We start from the raw sequence: 18808 nt of genomic DNA, 5'->3' as shown, positions 1-18808 counted from the left end.
GAGTAAAAGCATCTTTCATTTATGAAACTGAGCATATGTTCGCTCTTGATGAAGCTCAAACTTTGTAGTTATATATGCCGCCCTATTAGATCCATTATCAGTGGCCACCAACACACAGAGTTACAAAGATGGCAGCAGAAGAAACCATCACCAGTGAACCAGTCTCAGAAGCACATCCAATGAAAGGTGGAGATGGCGCCAACAGCTATGCCAAAAATTCCACTTTCCAGGTTTTCTTTGTCGAAAATGTTCACCTGGTCATTTATTGACCAAATAATGCTCAACCACCCTTGGATGTAAATCCAAGGACAAAGAGAATTATTATTAAGTTGAGGTGTTTTGTTTTCCACCATTGAATGTAAATCTAAGGGTTGTTGAGCATAAATTCTTTGATAAGCAACTGATCAGGTGAACACCACGGTTTCTTTTTAATTGTAAAAACTTGCCAAAATACCAGATAGTTAAAAAATCTTAACGTACATATTGTACAAACTTTGAAAAATAAGACATATGCCAAGTGTACCACCTATTATATGAAAGTTTCTGATTTAATGGTTTTTATGCCACATTAATTGTCATATAGGGTGGTTTCTAAGTGGAAGATGAACATGTGGTTCACTTAGTATTAGCTAGAGTTAGACATAAAAATAAGATAGTTGTTTTGATTGATGGATCGATCTCGTTTTGCATCAGAAAGGTGCTGTGGATAATGCGAAACAGCTTTTGAACAAGGTGATTGCAGAAAAGCTTGACCTAGAAATCTTGTCATCTCCCAGCTCCTTTCACATTGCAGATCTGGGTTGCTCTGTTGGGCCGAATACATTTTCTGCAGTTGAAAACATAATTGAAGCCGTGGTACTCAAGTATCATAGCCAGCTTGGTTTGAATGTTCAAATCCCTGAATTTCAAGTCTTCTTCAATGATCATACCTCAAATGACTTCAACCTGCTCTTCAAATCCCTCCCTCAGAACAGGCAATACTACGCTGCCGGTGTACCGGGTTCTTTCTACGATCGCAGATTTCCTGAGGCTTCCCTTCACTTGGTTCACTCTTCTACTGCCCTTCACTGGCTTTCTAAAGTACCAGCGGAGGTGTTGGACAAAAACAGTCTTGCTTATAACAAAGGACGAATCCATTACTCAAATGCCACAGATGAAGTGATAAGGGCTCATGAAACTCAATATGCGGTAGACATGGAGCGCTTTCTCCATTCCCGGGCACAAGAGGTTGTTTACGGAGGACTCATGGTACTCAACATTCCAGGCCGCCCTGACGGCACCACTCATTCTTATCCTTTCACAAAGGTGACCTTGCAACTTTTGGGATCTTGCCTCATGGACTTGGTTGAAAAGGTAAGCATCCTGTGTGTGTCTGTGTATGTATATAGGGAAATATATTTCTTTTCATGTTTGGATGTAAAACAATTCCATTCTTTTTTATAAAGAGTTAAAGACCCAAATAAGATGCATACAGCCATGTAAAATCAACCGTATATCTTCTGTCCATATAAATTTTGTTAACTAATTCTAAAATTTGTGTACATCGTGGTTTTTCCTTTATGCAGGGAGTTGTTAGTGAAGAGAAAGTAGATTCGTTTAACATACCTACGTATACAATGTCTCCCCAAGAACTGAAAGCTGTTGTAGAACGAAATGGATGTTTTAGCATAGAGACAATAACACAGTTACCTCTTGTAGTCTTGGCAGATAGGCCTAATATGGCAGTGCCGCAACTACTTGCCGCTCATATGAGAGCTGGCACGGAAGGGATAGTCAAGGAGCACTTTGGGGAAGAAATATTAGATGAGCTCTTCGACTTGTATCTCACAAAATGTGAAGAGCATGCCACTGCGGTTGAGACAGTTACATTTCTTGTTGTGCTTAAACGCAAGGCAGATTGAGACGACTATGTCATTTTCGTACTTGTGAAAGCTTCAAATAATGTATCTTACGGTAATTTGCTATTAATATATTTCATTTGGTTCTGGGAGTATCCGCTGGGCTTCCCTTAGCGGAGAGGATGTTAATCCATGTGTTGGCTGCATTCTTGTATTCATTCGAGTGGAGGTAGCCCAAGGACACAAAGTTTGACCTTTCTGACAAATTTGGCTTGTGACCAAGAAAATGACTCCACTAGTCGTCATTGCAACACCCAGGTTGTCTGTATCAGACCTCTATGCTCAAGATGTCCTATATTGTCAATAGGTGTTCTTGGTCCTATTGTTCTGAAAAATAAATAAAAATGTTTATGGTTTTTCTTGTTTACATGGGTGATCTCTCGAGATTGTGATTTCAAGGAGAGTTTGAGACGCCCTTGAGTCTGCTATACTGCAAGTATAGTTTGGGATTGAACAGCCTAAACATGGATGGCCCAATATGAAGCTCAAGCATTTGCTGTTTGATTTTCGTCTCGAATGATTCTGCCTCCCTTTGTCCCACATTGCCCTACTGGAAGGTTAAACCATTCTTAAGGGTCTAGGTTTTCATCAATGGTTAGGTATGAATGTGATTATCCACTGGGACGAGGATTCAACTTAGATTATCAACTGGATTTCAACAGTGCAACTTAGTCTGAAACAATGTAAAGAGGATAGTTGAACAACTCCACCAAAAAAAAAACTGAACTGCTGTGAATATCAACTGGATTTCAACAGTGTAACACAAATCAATGCAACTACACATTAGTCATACAAAGAAGAATTCCTACACAAAATTTATATCTTTTGAACCTCATACTATCCAAAGAATCCAAATTCCACTGTTAACAAGAATACTATATCCACTGTTCTAAACTTTCAAACAAGAACACTACATTTTTATTACTATGTCTGCAACATTTTTGTTTTCAAAATTTCACCAGCTCTCTTAGAGTATTCAGTCACTTCAGCAATGCAGCCAAATACGAAAGGCAAAAGGAGAGGCTGTTTTCAGGCGCTCTTGGGCTTCTCTGCACCATATTTTGATCGGCCTCTTCTTCGATTTGGAAGTCCCAGCAAATCCTTAACTCCTCTGATACAGTGGAATTTCACACCTGGCAAATCTTTCACTCTGCCCCCTCTTATTAAGACCATAGAATGTTCCTGCAAATTATGACCTTCACCGGGAATGTAAGAAAATACATCATTTCGATTGCTTAGCCTTACTTTGGCTACCTTACGCAGAGCTGAATTTGGCTTCTTTGGTGTTCTCGTAAAAACCCGTAGGCATACTCCTTGCTTTTGGGGGCATTTATCCAAAGCTCGATTACGGTTTGTGCGACTTTTCTCAGTTCTATTATGACGAATCAATTGATTTAATGTGGGTGACATGAGCAGTCTGTCGATAATGAAACTGTTATCTTCACTTATAACCTATACAACAAATACATGAAATTATATACAAGTCGATAAGTATTAAATACAAGGTTTATAAAACTGAATTACCTCTCGCCCCCTGAGGATGGCTAGATAATCTAAAATGCCACTCCTATTTTCCCCAATACCAGAATCTTTGAGGGAAGAAACCTGAGGATAATCCACTAGTTACAACAGTGCATGTTGACAAGAAAATGTTCAAGACTAATCAAACAAACATGTGAAATTATAACACCTTCCAAGTTTGTGCACATAGAATACTAATGGAGAGAAATAAAACACCTCACAGACCACACTCAGATAGTTGGAACTGCATTGTGTTATGGTGTGTCTGGCTTCAAGGACATGGGTGACAGTGAAAGATACATGACCTAAAGGAACAGCTAGCTAAGCTACATATGTAAAAATTTGAAAACTTATATCTGTGAAAGTTAAGATATATAATTTTTGTTATTTCGTTCCATATTTCTACACAAACCCACTGTGCGCACTTTGATTGCACTCTTACTCAACCATTGCATCACCCATTTTGTCATAACCACATTTACGTGTCCTTAACATGGTGGAGGAAATCACCTGGTGTGTATTTGGTTTTAAGCTTAAGTCTGTATATGCTTGACATTAACAACATAGTTTATGTGTTTTAATTTCTGATTTGGTGTATCAAGGGAAACTAGGGCACTTAGATGTGTTTGATTATGTGGACGAAAGCATGCTTGGGCACTTAGCCACCTAATATTTATGTACTGTCATCCAATCTTCTTCTTAAAGCTCATTTCTGTAGTCTCTAGTTTCGGAACAATAATTAAGCTAGTGGGATGAGTTGTTCAGAAACATTTTGTATATGTTAAGCTTGACAGATATTTGCTACATAAACGTACACATCTAATAAATCACTTTTGACAGATATTTGCTACATAAACGAACACATCTAACAAGTTTCAATATGAATTTATTGTCTCTGAGATGTATGATAAGTAGTATGATTGACAAATATGATACAAGCGCTTCTACTGTATTCATCTATTGTGCACCATTGCATTTCTAAACAAGGTCCAGAATTACTCTTTTCTTCTCACGCTCAAGTTCATTTTATGCTTAATCATATCATTGATCATCACATTGATTTATTAGAGAAAGAAAGAGAGGGACACAGAGATCTAGTTCGGTAGTTCCTAGTTAAAATACCATAAATAGACTACAGACTTACATGCCCTTTCTTTTCAACGTTCTCCAATGCCCTTGCTAAGCACTCTCCAATCTCTCGTTGACCATTTGCAAAAATAGAGGGAACCTATTCATTATATATGAACTGTGAATCTCTGATAAAGGAAGTATTTAGACAAACAGAGCAACCTATGTTCATATAAAAATCCAGTCATAGCAATGAATAATGACTAGCACCAAAAAGACAAAACTATTCCTCTAGGCTTTAACAGGTATATCAATAGTACCCTCATCATGTCTCAATAGGTCACACTCCTCTCATGTTGGAAAGACTAGATAAAGAATGCAACCTTCACTGAGCTACGGACGGAGTTTCGATCAACTAGAAAAACTAACTTACCCCAACACCTATGGACTGGCAACCTTCTGTGAGTGTTGCCAGGGTCAAGACAGCTGCAAAAGTTGTACCTGCAGTCAGATAATTAACATATGTTCATGACGTATGCGAATTGCAAAAAGAAACAACATTTATTCTTCCAAGGTAATACATTAGAACTTGTATCAAGGCTTTCAAGTTTCAACTCCAATAGCAATTGAAAAGATAAGATGAAGCCAGCACCAATTCATGATTTGAGCAAGAAAAGCAATGGAACTCTAAAAATTGACGTTGAAGGGGGTTTGATGCAGCTTTTCTTTGGTTGTATCAAGAAAAAAGGATTTCCTTATTTTATTGAACTCAACCAAGATAATACATTAGAATGTGCCTATTAAGAATTTCGAGTTTTCATTTTCAAATCACGCGGCAACTACTGGCAAGTGAATAGAAATGATGAAGCCAGCGCCAATTATGCTTTGAGCATGAAGAGCAACAGAACACATACAAATTGAAGTAAAAAAAACAGTTTGATGAAGCTGACATTTTCTTCTTCACATTCACAGGCATAGAGACTTGATTGTATAATGTACATAAGCATTCCACTTCTACTGTGCTTAATGAAGTAACCTAAAGTCCGCCACCGAAGAAAGCCTTATTCATTAATCTCAGATTAAATTATACACACTAGACATTAAGCTTTGAGAGGAAAGTACCATCTCCTCCAGCAGTAAGCGTCTTGCTCACATTCTTGTACTTGTCCTCATAACTAATGCCCTTGGCAACAGTAACACCATCCTGAATCAACCAACAACGGACACGAAATTAGACGAAAAACATTCAAACAAATCAATGCATTTTTGTTCGTTGAGTGTATACCAGTAAACAATCTCTGAATGCACATAATGCAGTAATCCAATACCTTTGATCCCATCGTAACTCTGAAGGCGTCCCCGAGCTGAGAGACACGTTGCAGCAGAGCGGCCATGGTAAACTTGGCAGCCTCCGCAACCTCAAACAAGGCGGCGCGAGGCCCAATCTGGAAGGTGAGATCTTGCGCCACATAGTTCCTATTGCATAAAACCCTACCATGGACCTTGCAATCACCGAAAGAGAAAAAATAAGGTTCACATCAAATTGAGAATTTACAAGAAATGAGATAGGGAAGAAAAGAGAGGAGATTGGAGACGTTACCAGCTTCTTAGGAGTTGAAGAGGCGAAGGATGAAGCTATGCGATACATGGCCGCAAGTTGCAGAGAGAGTTTGGGGGTCAAAGAGTGACTGGGAATTTTGGGGGTTTAGGGTTGGTTGGTAAATGTGGATTTGGGCTCAGAAATGTGCTTTTCTTTTGACCGGCCTGGCCTACCTGTAACGAAACTATGATTTTCTGTTACATCTTTAAAACTACTACGGAAGAAAGTAGCATCAAGGTTTCGTGGTGTAGTTGGTTATCACGTCAGTCTAACACACTGAAGGTCTCCGGTTCGAACCCGGGCGAAGCCAACTCTTAATTTTTTTTTCAAACTTAAATAAGTTAATTTCTTGTTTTTTTTCCTTCCACCGAAACCGATAGTTAACAACATTTGCACTTTCCAAACCTACCTAATTTTGTGACCAGCTTTGCATGAGTTAACTAACAGATATCCAATTAGCAAGCATCCATCTCTCTATATTAAACATCCATCCAGCTAAAGTAAAACAACATCCATCGATTTGATGATGTTCAGAAATCAACTATAGTTGATCGGCTGCACTCTATTCCTATTCCTTTTAGTTTCGTGTAATGTACTTAATTGTGAAAGGTACTTCCGCATGGCCCGGCGACTTGGTAAAATTACAGTTGACATACAAAATGCAGCAAATGCTCTTCGAAATTCTCCATCCCAAGAATGTTAAACGGTTTCTCGTAGGGAGGGAGCATTGTAGAGAGAAAAAAGGGTAGTAAATAGTAGAGAAAAAACGTCCATGTAAACCTCACCGGCCAGTCTCTTTGTCTTTTGATTTTTTGGACAAGCACCACCTTTTTTGTCTGAATTCCTTTATATTTTCTTTTTTTGGTTACTAGAGTAACATAAAATAAATTACATAAGAAGCAGCTTCTTATTTATTCTTGGCCTCCTTGTTGAGCTCGTCTTCAGCAGATGATGGCATGTGGTAGGTACCAAGTATCCTATCCCAAAACACAAAGAAGGGCTGAGAGAAGTTGAACTTGGTCCCCGAAAGCTGGTGGTGCACATCATGATACAAGCTGTTGTTTCTGAACAGATCATGAAACGGGTGCCATGGAAAGTTACATACACCGGAGTGGTCGTCCAATGCCTTGATGGTTGCAAATGAGAAGAAGAAAATCGAAGTCCGCGGAGACATGCCCGACAGCAAGAAGCTGACGGCTCCGCCCATAGTGTCCACGAGAATACGCTCAAACGGGTGGTTGTACAATGCTAGCTGCATATGCATACGGAGCTACAAGCCTGTGATGCTGGCCAGGCTTTAGAGGATGTGCTTGTAGAGGAACTTGGTTCTCATGCATATACCTGCACAAAGTACTGCCACGTATCCAACACCACCATGGCTATCAGAAACTGGACCATAGTTGTGGCCAGCATCATGATCATTGACCCAATTCCATCATCACCGTCGTCATTTTGACCTGTCGCTCATAAAACCCACAATTAAGAATAATATTGATTGTGGAAATTTCCCATCTCCATCCTCAATGAAGATTAGATATCCAAACTCACCCCAATACCCAATAAGAATTCAATTGAGCTGTACGGCACTGCAGAACTTTGCTCCCCCTACCCGCAATCTAGTTTAATTACTAGGGACTTCTATTCTAGTGTTGCACAGTCTTGTTTGATTCGTAGAAAGGAAATTAATTTTTTAAGAAATGCAAAACAACAGAAAAAAATATGATATTTTCCATTTTAGTGTTTGGTTTGTGTCAGAAAAGGAAACTAAATCATACTAAAATTCAATTTATATAGTTACACAAATCATAAACTTTCAAAACAAAATTGTCAAAAATAATTTTCAACAAGGATATAAATGTATTTTGATTATGTAATTATTGCACATTTAATGCTGGAAAAGTGGAAGGAAAAATGAATCATTTAGAGGATGAGATGATTCACTTTCCCCCATATTATCCGTTCTTAAAGAAAAGTTGTTCATTTCCTTGTGCACACCAAACATAGGAAATGAATAATTTTGGGTGCGACTATTGCTACCCACATTTGAATTATTAAACGACTATATTACCCAAGTGCAAAATGACTAATAAGTACACTAATTAATCTGAAAGGAAAACTAAATACATAACCAATTAATTAAATGCAAAGATTTCATTGGATAACATTAATCTTCATATTCTCCACCCAAATTTGAATTTATTAATTTTTTTAATAATTTTTTTGTTGTCTCCTCATCGTAATTCGTGATTCAATTCACAAAATGATTAGTGTTAACTTCATTATCTTTGCAATACCCTTTGTACAACACACAAAAAAAAAAAAAAAATTCTCTTTTGCTCATAGTTGTTAGCTTACTAATCTTTTAACATTAATTAAAATAGATGAACATTGAAACTGAAAGAAAAAATTTAAAAAAAAATGGAAGTAAATCATATTATGATTTTATTAGGAAACTTTAATATATTTTAGTTGGTTTATTGGTATCAATTAAATGAGAGATTTTCGTTAAAAAAATATTCTTTATTTTGGATATGTTATATAAGGATATTTCTAGAAAGAGAAATGGGTTAGATAAGTAAATATAATAATTGAAATTAAAATGTAGGGTGTAATGAGCAAATAGAGTGAACAAAGAAAATGGTAGGGTGGCTACAGCCACACCCAATAACTTTTCTTTCCCAATCCCTCAATTCCGTAAACCAAACGAGGCCTAATGCATGGTTGATTTAACATGTATATAATGAATTAATAACCTGTAGTATAAGTAGTCACAGAAGCAGTCGCATCACCGTCACGGTTTGTTAGAATATACAAGAGTGTGGCAATTATGAGAGGCTGCAGGACTTGTTGGAGGACGACGCCTTTGATGGCTGTCCCTTTGGAAACAAGGTGGTTTCTCTTATCTTGCTCCTCTACGCTTTGAATTTTGTATTTCGGAAATGATTTTTCCATAGATACAATGAGGGCTGGGTACAGCCAGTACACTATAATAGAGATAAACGTTCCCAGTACTTCATCAGAAGCAACTATTCTCATGAATCCCATCTCACTTATAGGTTATAGCTAAGTAGATGAGTTCTGCTCTGGATTTATTGTTTAATTAGTTTGACATAGTGATGCTTAAAATTTTAGATTTGTAATTGATTCGCATGCAGGACTCAGTACTCCTATTTATAATTTGATAGAATATGATCATATGCAGATGCATGCATTGACTAACACCATAGGTCATAATGGATCAATTATCAATGGCTGGAAAGTGGATTCTCTTGATCACCAATCATTATGGCGCTACTGTTTTTTTTTTTTTTCCCTTTTGGATTTTTATGATATTTCCAGAACAGAGTCAAGGTTTCCTTCCATTTTCCAAAGAGAAAAATTCAGCTACCCTCCCTAAACTATGTTGCCAAGGCCAATTTAATACCCGAACTCTCAAAAGTATCAATGTGATACCCAAAGACATATTTCAATATCAACGTGATACTTCTGTCAAAAATTAGTGACGGTTCCGTTAAAAAAGTGACGTGGCAAGCACATAAAGACCAAAAACAAAGAAAAAGACCAATTTACCCCTTTTCTTTTGTTAATTCATTTTTTTTCTTTTTCTTTTTCCTTCTTCTTCATCTTGTTCTTCATCTTCTCTGATGATCTGGGAACTTTCCCAGAAAACTTGACATAGTCATCATCAGGAGGCCTACTTTACTACTACCCCAGCTCCTCTTGCCATGGATTATCTTATTCCCCCCAATCAACGACGAAGTCAGTTCAATAAATAAATAGAGCTTATAGCACTCCTAACAAAATCTAATGAAATTCATGAACTAGTCGTACATAACAACAGAGAACATATAGCCTGACGGCAAAGAAATGAAATACCCCAGAAACACAATTTGATCCCTTCAACCGAAAAAGTTGAGATACTGAAATTAAAGCATCAAATACCAGAAAAACTATGCAAGAAACTAAAGAAATAAAGAAGATGATAATCCCAAATGGTGGGTGCAGAACACCACAAAGAGTGCCACGGCACTAATAGAATCCAAGACACTGCCAAAACAGATCCAGGGATTCAAGAGGTCGGTCACAATTCACAATCCACAACCAAAAGACCAAAACTTGATAAACAGGTACGAAGTTGAACTACAAGAATTACCTGCTATGACAATCCAAAGAAACCGCAAATTCCAAATGACAAAATCAATGAGAAAATATTGCTCACCTGATCGTTCAATTTCAGAGACGATAAACCACCGATTTGGACAAAAGGGCAACAAATAGTTTGAAAGACTGTACGTTCTTCAGTTGCTTAATTCGATAACTTTCGATCACCAACACAGGAACAAAACATGATTCTAGGTCGAGATTATACCTTCGAAACCGGAAATCAACCTGAATCAACCCAACTCAGTTCCCAGAACTCACTGCCGAGACGGATATGGGTGATGAACTGATGAGTGTGATGCCAACAACCAGAAAGCTCTTCGATTGTTAGCCGAAGGCGGCCCAGACGGTGGCCGGAAAGTGCAGAAACTTGCCGGGAAGACTCAGACCTTCTCACTGACTTTTCTCCCTCCTCGTCCGGTGCATGGACAATCGAAGACCACAGGCGTGACCGTGACAACGAGAGGAAGAGATCGGTGGTCATGAGTCGTCGATCGGTATCCGGACGGCGTCACTCAAGTCTGGTTTGTCTCTCGGGTCGCGGCGATCAGAAAAAACACCGTGAATACTTTACAAGTGATTTTTGTCTGGTCTAAGTTGAAGATGAAAAGCATTTTTTTTAATATACATATAACAAAATTGGTGTACAAGTACGATTTTGCCCTTAAAATCTAGTCACATGTACGGCACGTGATCATTTTTAACGGAATCGTCACAAATTTTGGACGGAAGTATCACGTTGATATCAAAATATGTGTTTGGGTATCACATTGATACTTTTGAGAGTTCGGGTATCACATTGGCCTTGGCAACATAGTTTGGGGAGGGTAACTGAATTTTTCTCATTTTCCAAATTGGCAGACTTTATATTCTTTTAATTTAATTTAATTTAATTTAATTTTTTGAATAAAGGACGGGTGCGGCTACTCTCAAGCCTTGATTAATGAAACCGTCGAATACAGATAGGGGGAGGGGACATTGAGCCTAAACCCCTGCTTACAATAGGCACCTAGAGTATAACCTGAAATAATATCATGAGTCTCTACTATACAATTGTATTCAAATACGCATCAACTAGCAAAGAACACGCTCCAAACGGTTCTATTTGCTTCCCAGCGGTGACACAAAGGAAAGATAACTCGATCTGCAACTCGAATACAGCATAGCATAATATCCATTCTCACAGCTTTCCCATCATGTTGCCACTGGAAAATACATCCAGTGGCACCAAGTTTCACCCTGCCACTAGGAGGTGACACCAATTTTATATTTTATTTTATATGAGGAAAGTGTTGGATTTTTTTTTTATAAAGAAAGAAAATTACAAACAAAAGAACAACTGCCCCTAAAAATATCAAATTGGAAGGTCGCATTGGAGGAAAGGGTGTTGGAGGTTTTGGTTCTTTTTCTTTTTTTTTTGTAACTTTAAATGTTATGTTCTTGGTGTTTTTGCTTGCAGCATTGACATTCCTAACTCTATAGCAGTGGAGGTAATGGCTGTAACATCCCGTATCTCAATTTACCTGTTTACTAGTCATTTAGACGGTAAACGACAACTACTTTCACTTTGTACTTGTTTCGATATTTTTAGTGACCCTAAAAGTTGACTTTTGTTTGGGTCAAAATTTGAGAAAATGTTCTTCATAAAAATTGTAAAGGACGTTAAAACGAGCACGTGCATATGTGGTACGTAAAAATCAGAATTCGTATGTGAAAGTTACAAGTGAAATATGGAAGTTACTGTTCATGATAAATTGGGTATATATATGAAAAGTTACCACTGTAGGTTTCCATTTCCGGAAACCCACAGTAACTTTTCTCTCTCCTCTCCCCTGGTTTCTCCTTCTTCCCTTCGATTCACCGCCGTCCGGCCACCAACCGGTCATTATAGGAGCGCCTCTTCCTCCTCTATACACTGGCGACCGTGGGTTACGGTGATTTGGCCGGAAAACCCCAAATCAAAGCAAAAAGCCTCATTGTAGCAGTTGGAGGTTTTCAGACGATTCTCCAATTCCGGCCATCTCCGGCCACCAAACCAAGTCCATTAGGAGCGCTTCGGGCCATTTGTCATTCCCCTTAAGTTTCATGCATCAATTTGCAATGTAGATGAAGAATCAAGCAAACACCCGATTCTAGGGTTTTGAAATTTCTAAATCCTTCTAATTTAACCCTATTACCACTAGGTCAAGTAACCTAAAGTTTGGGTCAGACACACAGATAAAGATTTAATAGAACACTTCTATATATATATATATATATATATATAGACATTAGTCCTGTCTTTGTCCCACATCTATAGTTAGAATTGGAAGTTTTACATTGAACGTCTAATCTAATATTCAAATAGATTATTTCAAAAAAAAAATATATATATATATATATATATATATGAATTGGAAGTTTTACATTGAACGTCTAATCTAATATTCAAATAGATTATTTCAAATATATATATATATATATATTTGAAATAATCTATTTGAATATTAGATTAGACGTTCAATGTAAAACTTCCAATTCTAACTATAGATGTGGGACAAAGACAGGACTAACGTCAATGATTAATGATACACTCCAAAGTCTTCAATCTCCAAGACAGGGAGTTCAGTTTTTCTCCAAAGACTTCGAAGTCTTTGTCTCTTGATTGCTCAAGTCTCCCCAATTAATATTGCTCTCCAAAGAGTTCGAAAAGTCTCTGTCTCGTGATTGCACAAGTCTCCCAATTAATATTGGTCTCCAAAGACTTCCAAAAGTCTTTGTCTCTCAAGTCGCTCAAGTCTCCCCAATTAATATTGGAAGCTTTTGGTTCATTGAATTTTAGGTTGGATATATATATGTCATGGTAAGTTTTTCGCTCTTTGATTTTGTATATATGGAACATATCAAGTTCTTACAAACAAGACGTCTTGATAACGTCTTGACTCGTCATGCATGTATCTCTTGATCTAATCCATCACGCACTGCCAGTGCCTCCACCGTAAGTGCAGAGGAAATGACCTTCATGATCTCGAACCACCCAGCTTGCACCGCTCCACCTAGTTTTACTCAATTCCTTTGCCTTTCTCATAGCATGAGAAAATAAGCTCCCCACCGAAGCAATTGGGAAAATCAATCAAAAATACTCTGTTGTTTATTTAGGATAGGGTTTATTGCCACCCTACTATTTTTTTAGTTTACCCTACAAATATTTGAATTATTGAAAAACCATATTATCCAAATGCAAAATGACTAATAAGTACACTAATTTTTCAAAATCCAAAATTTCAAAATATAACCAAAAATAAATACAAAGGCTACTTAAATTCTCATTGGATAACATTGATCTTCATCTTCTCCACCAAAATCTAAATTCATTACTATTTTTTTTTATCTTTTGTTTCCTCCTTATCGTTAATTGGTTCAGTTCACAAAACCTTTAGTATTATCTTCATCAAAATCTTTGCAATACTCTTTGTGTAACACCGAAAGTAAAGATTTATAACACACAAAAAAAAAATTTCTTCTTCATTACTCACAGTTGTTAACTTACTAATATTCTGACATGGATTCCAATAGACGAACATTAAAAGTGAAATAGAAAATTAAAAAAATGGAAGTACGAAGTCATGGGTTAGCTCAGTGACGATGTGGTGTTAGCTCAGTGGTTTGAGCACCCACTACATATGTACGAAGTCATGGGTTCAAGTCACCATGGGGGTAGGAGTGAAATCTTTTTATCCTCTTTTAAATAAAGTAGAAAAAAAAAATATTATGATTTTGTTACGAAAACATATTATATTTTAGTTCTCTTATTGGTATAAATTAAATGAGAGATTTTTGTCAAATTTTTTTTTAATTGGATGTGTTATATAAGGATATTTCTGGAAAAAGAAATGGGTTAGATAAGTAAATTTAATACTGAAATTAAAATATAGGGTGTAGTGAGTAACTAGGGTGAACAAAGAAAATGGCAGGGTGGCAATAGCTGCACCCAAATATAAATCATAACAATTTAATTTTGGGTGAGGCTATTGCCACCCTACAATTTCCTTTGTTCACCCTACTTGCTCATTACACCCTGTAAAAGTAAGAATGGATTGGAATTGGTCTACTCATTTCATTTCATAACTCCTTTATATAGGGAGAGAATTACAATGGAAAGAACAATTATAATGATGACATTAACTACTGATTGGTTCGTAATCCACGCTGATTGATGTTAATTGGTAATTGCTTGATTCCCTCTCCGTCAATCACTTTGACGAAGGCACACAATATGTTTTTCCTTTAACACTCCCCCTTGTGCCAAGTCAAAGACGAAATGGTGCATGAGTTGTTGCCTCACTAAAAACCTTGCCAAGTAACAATAAAAACCCTGTGAGACAAAAATACACCTTGGTCGAAGGAAAAGAGCACAACGCACCTTTTACATTTGAGTATGACATGTGTGTGTTAGACTCCCCCTGACGTCTACACCTCCCCCTGATACTTACATTAATCTAGGGAGCTTGGAAAATCTTCGCATTCCTATGCTTTTCACATGTTTCTCAAATGTGTCCTTAGGCAATGATTTGGTGAACAAATCTGCCACATTCTCCTCAGACCTTACTTGATTCATTTGAATCTTGAGGAGAGTCTGTTGTTGCTGATTGTAGGACAACTTTGGCGATATGTGTTTTGTGTTATCACCCTTAATATAACCTAGCTTCATCTATTCGATGCAAGCTGCATTGTGTTCGTAAATGCAAGTAGGCTCTTCAGTGGTAGAACTCAAACCACTAGTCCCTCGAATATGTGCAATGATAGTTCTTAACCATACACACTCAAGAACTGCCTCATGTAGAACAATGATCTCTGAGTGGTTCGAGGAGGTAGCCACAAAGGTTTGCTTGGTTGATCTCCAAGATATCGCCGTGTTCCCATTGGTAAATACATAACCAGTTTGGGAGCGATATGTGGGTCAGATACGTATCCAGCATCAGCAAAACCGACCAAAACGTCATTTGGCGTTTTAGTGTAGTGAGTGGCGTTTTCGCCATCAACATTTCCTTTAGGGATTGCAGTTCCATCTGCGGTCCCTCTTGTCTCTCTGTAGGGAAAGAACAGTCCCAAGTCAATGGTTCCTTTTAGGTATCGGAAAATGTTCTTGATACTATTCCAGTGACGCTGCGTTGGCGTTGAGCTAAATCTAGCTAACAAGTTCACTGAGAATGCAATGTCTGGTCGAGTAAATTGGGCTAAGTACAACAATGCGCCTATTGCACTTAGATAGGGAATTTCAGCTCCAAACACCTTTTCGTCATCTTCCTTTGGACGAAATGGATCTTTCCTTGCATCCAAACTTCGACCGATCATGGGAGTGCTAGCAGGATGTGCTTTGTCTATGTCATATCGCCTGACTTTTGGACATATGCAGACTGGTGGATTAATATTCCACAAACTCGGTGTTCTAGTTCAAGACCTAGATAGAATCGAGTTTTCCCAAGATCCTTCATCTCAAATTCGGATTTCAAGTAGCTCGTGGTTTCTCTTCTTTCATCAAAAGTACTAGTTATGACATATACTACTACAATTGCAAATCCGGAACTTGTTTTCTTTATGAATACGCAGGGGAATAATTCATCGTTCTTATATCCCTTCCCAATCAAGTAGTCACTTAGACGGGTATACCACATCCGTCTGGATTGTTTCAATCCGTAAAGTGAGCGTTTCAACTTAATTGCAAACGCACTCTGTGGTTTAGAGTCACTTGACTTGGGTAATGTAAGGCCATTAGGCACTTTTCATATATATCTCTGAATCTAGATCCCCATGCAGTAACCACATCCATGAGCTGCATTTCCAGTCCTTCGAAAATTACTAAGCTAACTAAGTAGCGGAACGTTATAACGTCCATTACGGGAGAGTATGTCTCCACGTAGTCAATTCCAGGGCGTTGTGAGAAACCTTGCGCCACAAGGCGAGCCTTGTACCTCAGGACTTCATTCTTCTCATTACGCTTTCTGACAAATAATCATTTATGTCCTACAGGCTTTACACTTGGTGGGGTTAGCACTACCTGACCAAATACCTGTCTCTTTGTCAGAGAATCCAATTCTACCTGGATTGATTCTTTCCATTTAGGCCAATCTACTCTTTGTTGACATTTTTCAACAGAGCGTGGTTCGATATCATCGTGCTCTATGATTCCTTGAGCAACAGTATATATCATCAATGTGTATGGAAGATCTTTCTATCAACTCATACATACTCTCGTAATCCTTTGAGATTTCTTTGTTCTCTGGAATCATTTCAAACATCGGAGCGTCCTCCAGTATTGATTCATGGACATAACTATAATCAGAGACAATCTCATGAGAGGGATTCTATACATTGATGATTGGTTTGTGCCTTACTCACCCTCTTCTTCCTTGGGTGAGTGTCAATCGAACCAAGTGACCTCCCCCTCTTCCTTGGGGAGCCACGACCTCAACCACACCTCCACTAAGTGCGGTTGCAGTGCCTCTATCTGCGGCACCGTGCCCCTTGTTGGGGACTTCTAACCTTGCAGGCACATTTGCAGCTGGTATATGTGATCTCATCACTTTTACGATATCAGTAAACGCATCAGGCATCGAATCTGCTACGTTCTGAAGATCGATTATTCTTTTCACTTCACTTTCACTTTATGAAGTGCGGGGATCAAGATGAGACAGAGTGGGGACAAACCACGACAATTCCTGTCGTTCCCTTGGAAAATCCTTTTTCCTATCTCCCCCTAACGACGGGAAGACTGTCTCATCAAAGTGACAATCCGCGAATCTAGCGGTAGAGAGATTGCCTGTCAAGGGTTCCAAATAGCGAATAATTATTGGGGATTCGTATCCAACATAAATACTTAATCATCTCTGAGGACCCATTTTGGTGCACTATGGGGGCGCAATAGGCACATATACTGCTCAACCAAATATGCGTAAGTGTGAAGTGTCAGGCTCATATTCAGTTACCAACTGGTACGCAGAAAATGGTTGGCTAGATGTGGGTCTTTAAACGAATAAGTAAAGCTGCGTGCAATATTGCATAACCCCATGCAGATATAGGCAGGTTAGTGCGCATAACCATTGCCCTAGCCACCATCTGTAGCCTTTTGATGGTGGCTTCTGCGAGACCATTTTGTGTATGAACATGGGGTACAGGATGCTCTACCTCGATCCAAATAGATATGCAATAATCATCAAATGCTTTTGATGTACACTCTCCAGCATTATCAAGCCTTATAGACTTGATACGGTGATCAGGGTGGTGAGCCCTTAAACTTATAATCTGTGCTAGGAGTATTGCAGCATTTCTTGTGGACAATAAAACAACATGTGACCAGATTTTCGAAGCATCCACCAGGACCATAAAGTACTTGAATGGTCCGCATTCTGGATGGATAGGTCCATAGACATCTCTTTGTATACTTTGTAAGAATGGAATGTTTTGTTTTATATATTTAGCATAGGAATGTCTCGATCCTGTTTTTGCTAAAGAGCAGGCTTTGCAAAACGAGTGATGTGCCTTTGAAATAGTCAATGAGGCATAATGGGAGAGAGGTAGTGCTTCTGGTACTTCATAAAGCAATGACTGCATTTGAGCAATCCTAGAATCGACACCTTGCAGTGTGGCGAATTTTTCTCCCATTTTTCACTCGAAAGAAGGGATGTCTGTGTGTGTTCGTGAAAAAATATGGATTCACATGTCACGACCTCGGTGCCATAGGCGGTCATGGAAAAGCATGTATGAGTCAGTGTCCCACATTTCATTGTTGGTGACAGTATAGGATTCAATGATCCGAATCGTAGTGAGGTACAATCCACTAAATCGACTCATAAGTTTCTTTAAGATGTGTTTCCTTCCACAGTCATTAGATGTAATATCAAGGTATTCAGTTCCATTCTCACGGTGTGTTTTTACATGATAACCGTTGGTACAAATTGCTTTGAAACATTAACAAGGTTCGATTAGCTCTTAGTGCATACAGAGCGTTTTTGACTTTAAATATATATCTCAGATTCTTTAGAGTAATGCTATTTTAGTAGAATGATAATTTTTTCATTCTAATAATAATTTTTTCTCTCTAGATGTATTGCTTTACATCTTTATATTGCAATTTCGAACCATGTAAATATGTGTATAGAAAATAAATTTGAATAAATTCAGTACTTCAGAATAAAATTCAAAATTTATTAATAAGCCAACGATAATCAAATCAAGGTCTTGTTCTAATTCATCAAACCATTATTGAAATAAACTTTAAGACCAAGTAATAGTCTAATTAAGAATGAAGCATTATGCCTTCACAACTGTTTTTGGAAAATAAAGTAAATAAAGCAGATCAGTCAAAATCTGGGGCATCGGTTGACTGAGCAAGTTCCTTGTTGCCATTAAAGTCTGCAATTGTGAGGTTGACATCTGGGTCATGGCTTCCTTCTTCCATATAGTGAGCCTCTTGTTCTTTAGACTCCCTATGCCTCTTGTAATTGGCTGCTACTCTGTTGTGCTTGGCAGTTCTTGTACCAATGCCCAATGACTCCACACCTATACCATGGTTCATTGCCAA

At 38.0% G+C, this 18808-nt stretch overlaps 2 protein-coding genes, 1 non-coding gene and 1 pseudogene across 5 annotated transcripts; 2 read left to right on the top strand and 2 right to left on the bottom strand.

The window, feature by feature from the left end:
• LOC112178984 (loganic acid O-methyltransferase) lies at positions 1 to 2263 on the top strand. Its single transcript, XM_024317266.2, has 3 exons — positions 1 to 230; positions 694 to 1353; positions 1566 to 2263. The coding sequence occupies exons 1-3, from the start codon at positions 129 to 131 to the stop codon at positions 1899 to 1901; spliced, it is 1098 nt and encodes a 365-aa protein (XP_024173034.1). The 5' UTR covers positions 1 to 128; the 3' UTR covers positions 1902 to 2263.
• Positions 2264 to 2615: 352 nt separating this feature from the next.
• On the bottom strand, positions 2616 to 6239 carry LOC112178985 (chaperonin CPN60-like 2, mitochondrial). 3 transcript variants are annotated; one of them, XM_024317267.2, is made up of 7 exons: positions 6088 to 6239; positions 5816 to 5989; positions 5610 to 5691; positions 4921 to 4988; positions 4564 to 4647; positions 3423 to 3503; positions 2616 to 3350 (listed from the first exon to the last, which is right to left on the bottom strand). In XM_024317267.2, the coding sequence occupies exons 1-7, from the start codon at positions 6133 to 6135 to the stop codon at positions 2928 to 2930; spliced, it is 960 nt and encodes a 319-aa protein (XP_024173035.1). In that variant the 5' UTR covers positions 6136 to 6239; the 3' UTR covers positions 2616 to 2927. The 3 variants fall into 3 exon arrangements, with proteins under 3 accessions (XP_024173035.1, XP_024173036.1, XP_024173037.1); XM_024317268.2 differs by lacking the exon at positions 3423 to 3503; XM_024317269.2 differs by lacking the exon at positions 4564 to 4647.
• Positions 6240 to 6323: 84 nt separating this feature from the next.
• On the top strand, positions 6324 to 6397 carry TRNAV-AAC. The gene has a single exon. It is a non-coding gene; the product is annotated as a tRNA-Val (tRNA).
• A 227-nt stretch (positions 6398 to 6624) lies between these two features.
• Positions 6625 to 7763, bottom strand: LOC112177555 (annotated as a pseudogene).
• Between the last annotated feature and the right edge of the window lie 11045 nt (positions 7764 to 18808).

The sequence above is a fragment of the Rosa chinensis genome, chromosome 7 (genome assembly GCF_002994745.2).
Source record: "Rosa chinensis cultivar Old Blush chromosome 7, RchiOBHm-V2, whole genome shotgun sequence".
In the NCBI taxonomy this organism is placed as follows: domain Eukaryota; kingdom Viridiplantae; phylum Streptophyta; class Magnoliopsida; order Rosales; family Rosaceae; genus Rosa; species Rosa chinensis.
Note: the sequence above shows the minus strand (reverse complement) of the source record. Positions and strands in the feature narration are given on the sequence as shown.